This window comes from Etheostoma spectabile, chromosome 1, assembly GCF_008692095.1.
Source record: "Etheostoma spectabile isolate EspeVRDwgs_2016 chromosome 1, UIUC_Espe_1.0, whole genome shotgun sequence".
Classification (NCBI taxonomy): domain Eukaryota; kingdom Metazoa; phylum Chordata; class Actinopteri; order Perciformes; family Percidae; genus Etheostoma; species Etheostoma spectabile.
This window is the reverse complement of record NC_045733.1, coordinates 9,127,234-9,142,466: the sequence shown is the minus strand read 5'-3', so window position 1 is coordinate 9,142,466 and position 15,233 is coordinate 9,127,234. Positions and strand designations below refer to the sequence as shown.

At 41.8% G+C, this 15,233-nt stretch overlaps 1 protein-coding gene across 2 annotated transcripts in view; it reads right to left on the bottom strand.

The window, feature by feature from the left end:
* Positions 1-14,570, bottom strand: part of fam189a1 (family with sequence similarity 189 member A1) — an 84,043-nt gene extending 69,473 nt beyond the window's left edge. Inside the window, exon 1 of one of the 2 annotated variants that reach the window (XM_032508645.1) lies at positions 13,702-14,570. In XM_032508645.1, coding sequence (XP_032364536.1) covers positions 13,702-13,950 — 249 coding nt within the window. In that variant the 5' untranslated portion in view covers positions 13,951-14,570. The remainder of the gene's footprint in view (positions 1-13,701) is intronic. The other variant, XM_032508708.1, reaches the window with a different exon arrangement.
* Between the last annotated feature and the right edge of the window lie 663 nt (positions 14,571-15,233).

The window sequence follows — 15,233 nt, the reverse complement described above, 5'->3', positions numbered from 1 at the left end:
TTGCTTACTTGAGGTGAGATATGTCTCCTTTGACTAAGCAGGGGGAAAATGCATGTTAGGGGTATAAAGGATTTGGGTGAATGCTGAAGAAGGCCCGTCATGTCTCCTCGGCCAGTCCAGCCTGTCCATTAGTATCAAATGGCTGCTCTTTTTCCTTCTATTGCTAAAACACACTGTGTGACTTTTATATTGCTAGAAAGATGGTAAGAAGAAAAAGCAGGAATCGACATGACGGACATGTGTCCGTCAAGTTGATTCCTGCTTTTTCTTCTTACCATCTTGCCAATACAATACCAGACTGCCAATACAAAAACCTGTGAGACACATTGAACATGGAAGCACACTATGCAGTGACAATAAGCTAAGATACCTGGTATTTATCTTCTGAGACTGAGCAAAGCTCTGGGTGTTGCTCCAGAGCAGAGACACGCAATTGCTCTTACTACAAGTTTTGTTGAGTAATTTGTCCTGTTGGAAGAAGCAGGAACACTGCAGGGCTACGCAGACAGAGCCCTAATTAAACATGCTTTAACTTGTCCCCTCTGTGTTTAGCAACAGAAGTTGGGGAAGGTGAGATATTCAAACTCAAAGCTCTTGTGCCACATGGGTGTCATATTGTACAGACCGTAATTGCAAACAACTATGGAAAAAAGTGTCACCGTCACTGGCAGTTATATCTAAATTTAATCCAATGTTAACACCGAATGCCTGCAATTCAAAATGACTTGTGCTTTTTGCAGCTGGTTTCTCGCCAAAATCCAACCTAGGGTGTTTTTTGTGAATGTACCCAATGGCCACTTTTAAGATTCACTGTATCTTTGTTTTTGGTCAAATGGCCTTTTGAAGGGGAGCACTAGGGGCACTACTATGATAGCATCAACATCACTATTTTTAAAACACTAAGAAGGCTTGACACAACATGAAACTTTGCTCAAGGTACCACCAAGGGCTCTACACATGAACTTGAGCATGGAGAACAGTTTGTGTACACAGAGTTTACAAAAAAAAGAAAAGGTTTTGAACAACTCACTTTAGCTGTGGGTGTTTCCGCTCGCCGCCATCTTGCCAGTCAAAAAGAGATGATCTCCGAATGCAATGTTACAGGGAGGAGTGTGAAGATGGGAAGCTCATAAAGCTCAGTTCCATATAAATACACGGATAATTAGTTGTTTTGTTGTTAGTGAAAAACAATATTGACCTTGTAGCCTAGGCATGTGACCTTGAGCCTCATACATGACTGACGTTTCCTCCTATGGAGTCCGTTCATTCGCATTCGGAGATCGACACTTTTTGACTGACAAGATGGCGGATAGCATAAACACCAACCGCTAAATTGAGTTGTTAGTAAACTCTGTGTACACAAACAAGTTTCTCAATGCTCGAGTTCATGTGTAGAGCCCCTGGTGATACTTGGAGCAAAGTTTCTTGTTATGTCGAGCGTTCTTGGTGTATTAAAAATAGCTATTTTGATGCTGTCAAAGTAGTGCCCCTAGTACACCGATTCAAAAGGCCATTTGAGGCTCGTTGATTTGAATGCATGAACACTTCCAAGTTGAAAAATGGGAGATTTTCCTGATGTCCACATACAGGGTAAATACAGCATTGTAATATTGAGTTCTAAATGCTGAGTATTTGGATGAACTCTAATAGTATATCTATAATGTTTCACTGAAAAGTCCTTTTGCACAGATGTAACATAGATTTACAATGGGCCCACACATACAGTATGTATCTTTTTATCCACCTTAAAAAAAAAAAAGAGGTACAGTTCAGCATGAACAAAAGAGGGCTCAGATACTGTGTAAGGTAGCTCGGTGATTGAAGGGCCTGTGTGGTGCAACACTGCAGAGACCAGGGTTCAATCCCTAGCAGTGATTGGAAAACAATTCTTCTTGTTCACTAGTGAAGCTGGTGTTGCAGCACTAGCGACGTGTTCCAGTTGGTCTGTCTACCCTCTTTGCTTCTGTCTACACCCTACCCCGGACAAGAGTGGGGAGAGTGTGCAGCAACAAGGACCGCAGTACAGACAGAAGTGATCACTCCAAACTAGGGAACACCGACAACAATGCAAAAAAAAAGGCAACTTCATTTTCTCATTGATGCCTAATTATTATATGTTTATAGATGCATTTTGCAGAAAGAGTACTGTATTGCTCCTGTACAGGTTTCTACAGCAGCAGCAACATGCTTTTATACTCAAAGGTTCAACTCTGCTCTGCCATTTTCAGTGTGACATTTTGATCAGATCCTCACTTGTCATGTTTCAAAGGATTGCTGCCCTTCCATGTTTGAAACCCACATCTTCTCCCCAGCTGTTCAAAGATGCATACACACACATCTTACCCACTCTGAGGTATCCTTTCATGTGTTTGGATCTACCCACTCGCCCAGCACATAGCTGACGTAGGACAATTCTGCACAATAGGATGTTTTATTCAAATTATTACCGTATTATCTGCTAATGACAACTTGAGTATAGTTCTCAAACATGTTCTGTCATGCTCCTCTTTGGCAAGTGAACACAATTTATGGCCCCCAAGTGAACAATTTAATTCTTTCTTTACCGTTAAAAATATAGGACACCATTTTTTTAATTTAATTGAAATAACCATGCAAAACATGGCCTTCATGTATCATGTATGTTACTCATCTGTGTTTCTAGTGTGAATGGAAAATATGGTTAAACTTTGCCATTACTGCATTTCAGGCTTTTATCATATTTTAGACTTGACTGACATGTTTGTTCAATGGGCATCACCTGCTTTTCTTGTCATCCCTGTCAAAATGTCATCTCTTCATCTTGCTGACCTGAATACTCCAGCATCAGAGAAATGTTGTCTGAATAATGTTTTTATACATGAATAAGATCCAGCCAACTTTAAATGGACTATGTTTTTCTTTAGTTTGGTAGCGCTAAAAGCTCAGCGCACAGGAGCTTAGAAAACACATGCAAATGGACAAAGCAAAACACAAGCAAATAAAGAAAACATCCTCACCAATGTGATGACAGAAAACATAATATACAGAAATGATGCAAATCGTGCAGAACGCAACAGAAATGAATAACAACAGAACTTTCCAGGGAACAGGGGAATGTAATGAGGCAAAAGTTCAATCAGGAAGACTCCCTTGCCTCATTCATTCTCATCTCTCTGCTTCTACTCTATAGGCGGTCACTCCAAGTAGTCCAACCAGATCTTGCCACAATCTCTCTTAGCCAATCATATCCTTGCTGTCAAACTTTAACTGTTCTCTCACCTGCTTTCAGTTGTCATTTCAGCACGAATCAATGCAACAACCCTCCTTCACCTCTAGTCTTCTGCATATCAGCGCACAGTTGTGCTCCACATTCCATCATCCAGGTCTTTAGCAACTCTCTTCACCACCAGTGTCTAGACCCCAGGGGGAAATATCCTGAACCATACAAGGCATCATTACCCCCCTAAATATACCATGTCACAAACGGGTCTAATCGCCAAAGACACACAAATTATTTTTATAGTGCACTTAAATTGCATGTTCACTCTTGTATTATGTGCAACTTGGAGGGTTTTTGTATTTTGTTGTTTTTTTACTTAGTTTGCTAAATTGGTGAAGTTTTTTTTTAATCATTTGCTTGTGTTTTTTGTTTTCTTAAGTTGCAAAGCCACCGTAAGTTAAAGAAATATTGTTGCCCTGGTTGAATATACATATACATAAATATCAAGTGTTGGTCTGAGACTGGATGCAAATCTCAGTCTCAGGCATCAAAGCCACAGAATCATCCAATGTCAATGTAATTCTTAGAAGGCCATATCTCACTTTTAAGAAAATATCTGTCATGTTGTCATGTTGCTGAGGGTAACCAACAAGTACCGCCTAACAACAATGGTGAATATGCTGTATAGGAGGAACAGGAGCAGCATGAAAGATACAAGACTGGAACTGGGAGAAACAGAGGGAGTCATAAAACTGAAAATGGTGCAGAATACAGTCATGACCTTACACTTATCCTGTCTGGTCTACCGGCTGTCTCCAGGTTCTGCTGGAGAAAGTACAGGAGAAGCCTGTGAGCTGTTGCACACAAACACGTTTAAAACTAGAGTTGTCAAAACACTGTTTTTGTCCTCCAGTGCCAGCTAATGAGAGGGATACAGAGGCATGAGACATGGCCAGACTCATTACTCCACAGAACTGCAGCTGTAATTGACTTCAACCAAAACATTTCACTCTCCCTCCTCGTTCAACTAATAGAAATCACTCTTCTAAAGCCTTTGTTGTTCCTTTCCTTTGATATATTTCTTGCTCTCTCTCTCACAGCCTCTCTCACAGTTTGTCATCGCATCCATGATGAGCCTCGACGCTCTGATCCTCATGTGCTACAAGCATCTTACATTTGCTTCTTCTCTCGTTTCAGCATGCGACAGAGAAAAAAAAGAGACACCCTCCCCCCCAATTCCCTCACCTGCCTCAATGGATGCTGACTGTGACTCTGCCATAGTCTCTGGCTGCCATAGTAACCAACCTTGACGAGGTCCGAATCAAAGTCGATATTGAAGAAGAATACTGCTTCTATTTTCACAGTTATAGATCGTTTGTCATTGTACAAAGATGCCTCCATTTCCATCTTGGATCAAAAGCTTTATTTTTATTCGAGATATTCTAGGTGTTGGGCTTCTTGGCCGTCTTTATTTTGATGTGGATTGTCGTTGATTTTTTTCCCTGCTGCACTAAAAGTGCTCTGTTATTCAATTGCTACCTTCAGTGATTGGAAATGTTTCAAGCTCTTGAATGGAAAGGCAATTTTGTTATCATATGATCCCATGACACCTCCTTAAACCTCTTAATATCCTTTAACAATTTTTATCAACCAAAATGTAAAAGGATTTATTACCAATCTTTGCACATAAGCACAGCACTCTGGGATATTATGTGCTCATTATGAAACATTTACTTCTCTTTCTACTAAAACAAGAGCACACGTTAGCATAAACACAAGTCATTATCGTTAATCTGATGATAATATTCCTGACGAATAATTTAAAGTAATTATTGAAGATTTTCATTTAAATAAATGTCCGGTTGGCGCGTTTCCCATCACCCAGCAGTGAAATGGTTTGCAATGAGGCTTTTTGTGTTTTTTCAACAAAGTAAAATACAAATCTAAAGATTAAACACGACAGTAGAAAGAGGAAATTCAAAAGGGGAACAAACCAAAAAAGAAAACCATTTTCACGTATCTATGACAGACGTGTGCACACTACTGAACTCTGAAAGTGCAATCCCAGAGATGCTTACTCTTCTAGAGCCACAGCTAAAACATGGATCCCACAGAGATGCAACCACCAGGGACCGAAACAGGCAGTGAGTCGGATCAAAAAGAGTGTCGATTATGAGAGGGTGGGTGGGGGATGAGGCATGCTAACCAAGCTGAAGCAATGCCAAAAGAAACAGTGAGCTAGAAAAGAGAAGAGGGAGCTAAAATCTCAACCTGAGGGAGGAGCTGATGGCCCAGCGGGCTGGCCTCCTTCATGCTTAGCAAACATCTACAGATTCCCCATCATCCCCTGCAGCACGGGATCAAAATCAGCAGCAATGTCCATTACTTTCTACTCCTCTCTTTTTTGTATTAATCCCCTTCTTTTTTTATAAAGTATGTTTTTAAAAAAGCAAACTGCATGGGAAAAAAAGAAAAATCAACTTGTGAATCAAGAGAGAAAAAACAGCAACTCCCACAATCCACTCCAGCCACAGGCCAGTTTGAAAATAAATGAGCATTTTGCACTGTTCCCTTAAGCAAGAAAAAGTGAGCGAAAACGGATTTTTCTGTCCCACAAATCTGCATCTGATTCCAATGCACCAGAGAAAAGACAACATCTGCGGAAAGGTGTGGCTAGGACAGCACCAAATATGGGGATAGAGAAAAATGTTTTTAATCTAAAAGACAGTAATGCAATCGCTGTTGATTATGTAGTGATTATAATGAAAAACTACAACCAAGGTGTGCACAGAAAGAGAGCAGAAGAAAATAACTGGAGAGAAAATGTCTTTTCTGGATGCTTTTGCACTTTGCAAACTCCCACTGAGGCTCCTATCAAAAGACAGATGTTTTTGACTGCCAGATCAATCAGTTTTGTTCTCTACTGTACTTCTCATCTTTTTTTATGTCTCTCTCAGTCATACAGTTCACACCCATGGAGGGACATGCATGACACACAAAGTCCTTGGAAAACATCCAGAGATGTCTGCCTGTTGCCAATCCCAACTGTATCGATGAAACAACATGGAGAGAATGAATCCGCAAAAAATGCATCATTCAGGTTATTATCAATGAAAAAGGATTTTAAGATTATATTACTGCACTAGACCAGGAAACAATGGCAACTACATCACAGGTGACAAATCTGATCCCTGCTAGACGATGAATGCCTGTGTGTGTGTGTGTGTGTGTGTGTGTGTGTGTGTTTTCTACTGATCTTGTGACCTGTTGTACAATATTAACTGCTGTTAAAGGTTTGACCTCCGACCTGGAGAATGTGTCCTCTTGGCTCATTTTTCCAAACAAGACAGATTTAATAGTTTCCACCAGGACATTGGTGTACTTTTCCTATAATCACCTACAGTCACTCACTGTATTTCAGATGATATATACAGTCTGGAAGCTAGCTGTTCCACCAGCTTCTCTAATTCAATGAAATGTCTTAGGAAGGGATTTATTCATCAACCTTCCTGTTCCTGGTGTTTGAGACCTCAGGGGTTTATATATCTAGGTCGCATGACAGGGTGTATATACCTGTTCCAATTGGCCAAAATAGAAGCTACAGTAAGCGGGCAAGTTTGCTCTCACACAGCGCATAGAAAAAGTGGCAATGCCAGAAATTTGCAATATACGTTTTTAGGTTTGCTTGAGGAGGAAAACTTGGTTTATTGATTGAGCAAAATGCAACAAAGTGCAACAGACATAAAGAAAAAATCACGACCTACGGGAAGCATGAGACTCAAACGTCCAATAAAGGTTTCGCTCCTCTGAAGGGGAGAGATGCAATGAATCTTACAATTCTGACAAGCACTTAGTTATAAAACACTCCATATTTTTGGTTAAATGAGTTCTATCTACTATTGCTTTTAGTTTTAACACTTTACATGATTTAGACAAAGTTAAAAACAACTTAATTTGTTAGCCTTCAGAAAGTATCATCCATATTTGATTTCAACTAAAATCTCTGCTGTCTAACACTCTTTTTGTCTCTCTCTGTCCAGTATATCGGAAGAGGAACACTTTGATGAACCATTCTTGAAGTGACAACCACTCAAAATAGGTTTTGAGTTTGATGGAGTGCATCTTTGTTAAAGACCTTGGACACAGAAATATTAAGCACACTGTATGACTTCATCCTCTTTGAAAACATTCACCATACCAGTCTAGACAGTCACAGAGGCGGACTTACCATTAGGCAAAGGTCGGCAATTGCCTTAGGCCCCAAGCTACCAAGGGCCCTGTAAAACGCCTCATAAACTTATGATCACGATTTGTTGTCTTACTTTTCACCAATTAATTATATCTCTAAACATTGATACACTAAAGTGCTATCCGATTGTTTAATTCATCATGAGAAACTCCCCCCCTTCCCCACTACATTGGACTATTCCATTATCCTACAGCGCATCTGCGTGTGTGTTTGTAGACGAACGGCTCAGCATGCTGTAAGCTGTAGGCTACAGACGGTTGAAAAATGAAGCGAAGCTATCGAAGTGGTTCTGAAAAAAAGGAAGAAGCGGGAAGAAAGCAGAAAGTTTTTAGCAAAACTTCCTAATGTATCAACCTTTTTCACGACGGCTACTGACAACACTAAAATTAACATTACTAAAGAGCAGCAAGAAGCCGGTGCTAGTGCTAGCAATGCTAGCACTGATGAAGAGGAGCTACCCACCGGCAGTGTCAGCCCAGGTTGCTTTCGTGAAGACTGGAGAAAAGTTACAAGTATGTCTTTCTCAGATAAATAAGAACTGAAAAGTCGGAGAACAAGGGTTGTGGAGGGCCCCATGCCTGTGTTTGCCTTAGGTCTCAAAATGACTAAATCCGGCCCTGGACATTCACATAATGTTGAGCACTGTTGTGCTGCAAGTTCCAGTTTTACAAAATATTTTTTTGTGTGCTCAGTCCAAAATTTCTTTTAAACAGTGTTAATGTAAGCGCTTAAATGCCTCTCAAATTTGTCTTCAGTCTCTTCATTTATCTTTCTCGCCACCTGATTACCCTCTTAAAACAGCTTTTAGGACATCGGTCAGCTACTTTTGGAGGTAGAGGGAGACTAAATGTTACACTACATGTTCTCCCTTCTTCCCCTGCTTTCTGTTAGAGGTGTTCAGCATGTAGCCTAAGCTTGTCTCACATAGACACATAACCACCTTGTTGCTCAGCTGTGGAAGGGATATACAAATACACGCAAGCACACATTAAAAAAACCCTGACCTGCCCTCCCACATGTACACACATAAAAGCACCATCTGACCAACACAACACAGTTGCTAATCATAGAACAAAGGGAGGCTCCAGTCAGCAAGCTTTCCCATTGATCGGCTATAGAAAGCAGCAGTCAGCGACGAAAGTCAGCTTTGTTACACCAGGAGGACGTTACGGCAGGTGGAGGATAGAAGTCAAATACATCAAAGCTATCTGTCTGCGAGCGCTGACACCAGACCTTCACACTGATGATGGCCTGTCATGGCACGCCACTGAAAAGCTTTTATTTAATAAAAAATAAACCTCTGTAAACATCAGGTCAAAGCCTGGAGGAGGAAGTGGATGTCTGTTACTTCACTGGAAACTAAAACGCTCCATGCTGTCCAAATAAAAGATGAGTCTGCTTCATAAAGCTTCTCTTTCCTGTCAGATTCAACATGAACACAATGTCAGAATAAATGTAAACACAGGTGTTGTACAGATGCAGCACCTGTGGGAGTTTTCCTAACCCTCATCTTCAGAATAACTAAGCCTCATGACAGACAGTCTTCTGTTTCCCTCGCTACTCTCACTGTTGTCTCTGGTCTGGTTTTCCTCCCTCCCTCTGAGCTCAGTTCAACCCTGTTGGCTTTCTCTATTCAACAGTCTGCAGGCAGACCTGCTGGCGGCCGGGTCGAGGCGGTTTGTAAAGAAGTGCAGCATCAAGCATTCTGTTAGACAGACACGTCCTGGGCCAGACCAACACACGGACACATTACAAACAAGAGCCGGCAGAGGAGAGAAAAGAAGGATTTATGCGAGAGATCTGTTAAGTTTGCACATAAATATATCATGCATTCAACACAAAACAATTTCCCATAGACATGACCCCGTGTCTCTCTCTCTGTCCTCCCACGTGTACATGCAGGATCAGTTCAGGTCTGAAAATGCCCAGAAAGACAGAAATTGTACAGCTTTCATCACCCATCAACTGGCTTCTCTCTTCAAAGATCAAAATGATGCATTATGGAGGCTGCTTGTGTTTTATGTGGGTGTGTGTGCATGCATGAAAAGTGTCGGTGAATTCTAAGGGGCAAGCACACATATGTGTTTGATCATTCTGGGGCATTTCAAAGATCCACTCCAGACATTTTAAAAACATAAAAAAGACTGCTTGTATAATAATTTGTGTGTGATGTGTTTTTTCACACAATGTGACAATTCCCCACGTTTCTCCTTAATATAGCAAATTAATATTTTGGGGTTATGAACTGTTCAGACACAACAAGGTATGTGACAATGTCACCTTGTGCTCTAGCACACTGAGGAAAACTTATAAAGAAAACAAATCAATGAAGAAACTAACCTTGAGTTGCAGTTCCAATTTTGTCCGAGAACTACATTGTTCACATTACAAAAATAATCTAAGAGGAATGTGAGCCAATTTGACTGGCCAGCACAAACCTTAGCGACATGGGCGATTTTAGACTCAAGCCCCCCTAAATTTCAAAATCAATTTTGGTGCTTCAATTGAGAGTTTGCAACCTTGTCTGTTAGTGACAGAGGACAAACAATTACAGGATCAAAAGGGCTTGAAACAGGTTTGATATCCTGCGTTGCTGAAACCAATGCTGTGCATCTGTAACCCAGTCAAGGAAAGGGTGGTGGGTTATGCCAGCCTCCCGCCTTTGGCTGAGTCTATCTAATCTGTCAGAGGGGAAGCAGGAGTGTGAAGTTTAACGTTATCAGTCCCCAGAGAAGAAGAAGTTGGTAATTTCACACGCAGATCAGAACCCAAATTCAAATGTATGCAACTAAAATTGCTGAATGTTAGAACATTGTGTCATATTGGTTGTTATTACTGTGATTTATAAAGTGTCATGTTCAGTTCCATCATAGTGTCAATAGTGTCAAAAAACGTTAGCTGATGTTCAGTAGCAAATTAAGAGATTATCGGGGGGGATTATCGGGGGGAATGTGTTGTTTCACATTCTCATTAGGGGCTGAGCCCCCCTAAAGGTTTGATCCTCGAATCGCCCCTGCTTAGCAACATGACAATGTTGCAAAGGTTGAGCGAAGTTCCACTTTTCTTTGACCCTGCATATTTTTCCCCAGAGACCTCTGTGCCAGAGCCCCCACTCTGTCACTGCAGATCTCCCAAAGAAATAAAGCCAAAATATTCATCTTTTTCCTTTGCATTTACCCGATGATTGATTTGCCAACCAGGCATCATGTAAAGCCAGGTTTTAAGATAGGTTGCTTAATTAGGTAAAATGTTGCAAAAAGAAGAGGGGATGGCATATAACAGAGGGACTTTAACACGGCACACACAGAATAAGCTCAGATCATCCTATTCCTGGCTTTGAACACGAATCAGGAAACAACCCAAAAATTTCTGAGAACAAGAAGAAGAGGCAGAAAGTCTGGATGCGTCTCCAGCAAAACACACCGAGACAGGGAATTAAAGTGAAGCTGACACATTGAAATATTAGCAACTCTCTCAAAAACTCTGTGTGTGTGTGTGTGTGTGTGTGTCTGTGTGTGTGTGTGTGTGCGTGTGTGTGTGTGTGTGTGTGTGTGTGTGTGTGTGTGCGTGTGTGTGTGTGTGTGTTGAAGTGGGAGCAAGGACAAACTGTTCTTTCCACCATTATGGTCCTTACTGTTAGCACTGGAGTGGGGGGCAGGATGCACTGGAGGGTCCTCAGAGTAATGAGTAGCAGCAGGCTGAGTGCATACTTACTTATTATAGAAGAGGTGTAGCAGGAAAGGGAATTACAACTGTTCGGTGACACCTCGGCACGGACTAAAACTACATGACATCATCACACCACATGTGTGAAGTCACTGCAGAGATGTTTAAAAAACCACTAAGTAAAAATGAAAGTAAACAGCAGTATGATGATTGATGAAATCCATCTAATTAGTTGATCAATATAAGATTAAGGGAAGGCCGGTCCGGCCGAGAGTGGTCTGGTCTGAGAGCATGTGTGCTGACCGCACTCTCCATTTAATCTAAACTGACAAGATGAGTGAAGCAGCTGAGGAGCCACGGCCTCTATTGACCGCTGGGAGTAAAAGGCTGCAACTGTACGGTGTTGTAACAGGAGGATTTCCTCTGAGCTTCTTCTACAACCTGTGAACAACAGTTTACCTAAATAAGAAAAAAATATATTCTGCTGGTATGACATTATGCAGGCAGTTTTTGGGATTTATTTGCTAAGGTTTTCTGATATACTTTTGTGGTCCGTATTTTTGATGTCACATTTCAATGATGTGAGTAACAAATAAAATCTCATTGACATATATCTCAAAACCAAAAAGTATGATTTACCCTCTCGGAAATATTCATTTGTGCACATTTTCATGCCAATGTTTGTTGATCATGTTGGAGTAAAAGAAAGTACAGCACGCGCACGCACACACACACACACACACACACACACACACACACACACACACACACACACACACACACACACACACACACACACACACGTCACCTTTCTCTGCTCAGTTCAGCCAGTAGCTCATCATAAAGGCGTCAAGGTTTAATGCTAAACAACATTTACATGCTAAAAGATGTCAAAGGATATCAGAGGTTCGTATAAAACTTGAACAAAGATGCACACTGCACTAAAGCATTTGTAGCAGATACTTTTCACACACTTTCTTTCCCTACACTACTACGTTTTGGTTTAAAATCGAACATCTTTTGCAACGTTTAAGCCTTGCGTCCACACTACTCCGGCGTTTCCAAGCCGCTTAAAACAAAGACATTTGGAAACACTGCTGTCCCTGTTTTGGTTTGAAAACTCTGGGGTTGCTTTGTAGTCTGGACGGGCACAAACTGAGACCTTTGGAAACCACAATGCACATCAGTCAGTCTTATCGATTAGGTAGGCAGTTTCACCTTGTTGTTGGTCCAAGCAAATAAATCCCTGGTCTTACTTATCGCCATTGTTTTCTCCTCAAAAGTATTTTCTGTAATTTCAATTTATCAGCAATGATTTTCAACCGCAGAGTAACGTCGGACAATTTGCTGCCTGTTTACGTCGGCACATGCATGACCAATTTATGCAAAGGGTCTTGTGATTTACATTGTCAGAGGTGTTAATATGGGTGGAGATGTCTAAGTATTAATGTTCTTCTCTGATAGATATTTTACATCTGCAGCTGTTCAATTGGTGCTTGTCCATGCATGCTAGGAACTTGTATGTGCATAACATAAGTAATAAAAAATGCACAGTCAGGGTACAACAATGCATTAGGTTTTGGTGCACAAAGATAACAGAAGGTAAGATGCAACTCAACAGGCTGACAGACCTAAAATCCGCCTGAGGCACTGATGAAGAATGTGCGCTGACCTTTGCTCTCTGACCCCTGTGGTTACTTACCATTCCCCTGTAACTATGCACTCCCACACATCCAGGCACAAACACATGTCCTCTCTCTCCCCATCTGTCTTATTTCTCTCTTTCATACAAGAAAATCCATCAATGACACAGATTTCCATCACTGCATTTTACACACACACACACACACACACACACACCCTTGTGTCAAAGACCTCCCCTCACCCCTGCACTCTATAATTAATGGGGCCGCCCTGCCCCGGGTCTCTGGCAGGAAATCAGGGATGTGTACATTCATAAATATTTACGGAAATCACCATTAAAATTTCACATGTTGAAGAAAACACAACATCTCAACCAGCACATATCCCATTGTACAAAGAGGAAGGAGCAGTAATGTGTGTGTGTGTGTGTGTGTGTGTGTGTGTGTGTGTGTGTGTGTGTACATTACAACAGAAGGGTCTGAATCCTCACAACTAATTTCCTAAGATTGGCTCCAAAATTCATTCAAAAACCTATTTTCTTCTTTTTTATGGTAATGACACACGGATGAGTTCAGCTCGCTACTGAGACTAAAGGACTGGACTTCTTTGAAACGAAAAAGAAAAAAAACAAAATGTATAGTTATAATATTACTTAAATTGCCAACCATTGACCATATCAACATTTTATGACAGTTTTGGTCTCCTATGTTCTATAAAAACTTCAGACCAATGTGGAGTCAGGTGATATATTCCTGCAGTAGCCTATTTTATGTATGCTATTGAATACAAAAGTAAATGTTTCCATCCTATTGCCATGCTGGTAGTGTCTCATTTGTACCCTATCATGCTGTTAGGAATAGGCTAGCGTACGGAGATGAAAACTTCCATAATGTTTGATTCATGCCACCAAAACCAACCGGCATTGTGTGATTGTCGTACTCACAGAGAAACCTGCCCAGAAGGGACACGAGTGCCGGACTCGGGGTGATGTGGTTAGAGCCAGAGCCGCGAAGCTGACGGCCAGGATGAGACTCCCCAGGACCATCTGAGAGACTCCCAGAGCCAGCATGATCCTCGTCCGGGTCCGGTACTCCCTTAGCCGGGACAGGCTGCGGGACAGCGACACGGGGCTCAGGGACCCCGGGCCGCCGATGCCGCTGCTACCGCCGCGGTGCAGCGCGTTCACCGGCATTGTCACTGAAGGGTACGATAAGCACAGCAGCAGATAAAGGATAAGGACATCCACGAACAGCAGCGTCGTTGTGTTACCGCCTACACTGCGCTGGTAAACGGTGTAACTCGAGGTCAGTGTCCGGTGCGGATGATCCCCATCAATTAAGATGCTTGGAGTCGCTCCAATTAGAGATGCGCTGCGGCGGCTGGGAGGAGGAAGGTGAGGAAAGAGCGGACTGGACGAGGCACCAGATGTTTACCATAACACACTCACAGAAAGTATATTTAAATACACAAAACAAACCACTGGCGTTCTCGGCGACTGTTCCGGCAACGAGCCCATTCCTTTAAAAGTCAAAACGCAAAAACAAAAAAACGCATCATCCCGCTGTTAACCAGCCTTTGCACCATTGTCGTGCTGTCATGCTCGCCTCTGCAGGCTCCCCAACTACTCAAAAGCGAAAGATGAAGCCAAGACGTGTGTTAAAAAAAAAAAAAAAGAAAGAGGAAAAGGTTCAGTCCTTAAAGATTAAATAGAAAAAAAAAATGTTGAAATCACGCAGAATTTGTCGGGGTTTTGACGTCTGAATATCCGCAGTAGTGAGCAAGCAGCGTGTTTATTGGCGATGTGCCACTGTGCGCGTCTTCATGGCGGCGAGCTGCACAGTCTGTTTTACTACGAGAGTGGAGGAGGGGAGGTGGGCTCTTTACTATCAGGGATCATCCAAAAACCTGCGCGTGATTTGTTACTCGCAGCTGGTGATGCAGTGGTGAATGGAACGTGGATTACAATGAGGATGTTAGTCTACCAAGAAACGAGGTTCATTCTTTTTAGTAGGCTACACGTTTTATTTTGTGTTGCGGGAAAAGGCTCCAGTTTGAGTCGTCTTAGTGTTTACTCATGAGATCAAGATCATAGACTGTATGAAAAGATCCATTTATACAGTCATTGATCATGGATTCAGAAAAAAAAATCCGTTTTAAGTTCAGGTGAGTTAACCTTTTTATACAACAAAGTGACTGTTAACCTCAGCGCCAGTCGCTGCATCAGGGCATCATGTCATCATGTTGGCTGCAGGGCTGCCAGGTGGCCCAGCAGCCACTGCGACACACCTGCTAAACATGCAGCCTAAAGAGCTCCTTAGACTAGACTTAGACTGCACATTATTAAATAATTCGTGATCTTAAGAACATGTCCTGATTCGGGTTTGTCTAACCCAGTGGTTCCCAACATAATGGCTTTTACTTAAGTAGGCCTACTGCAATTTTGAGGGAGGCTAGTACTTTGCTCGAGTATTTCCA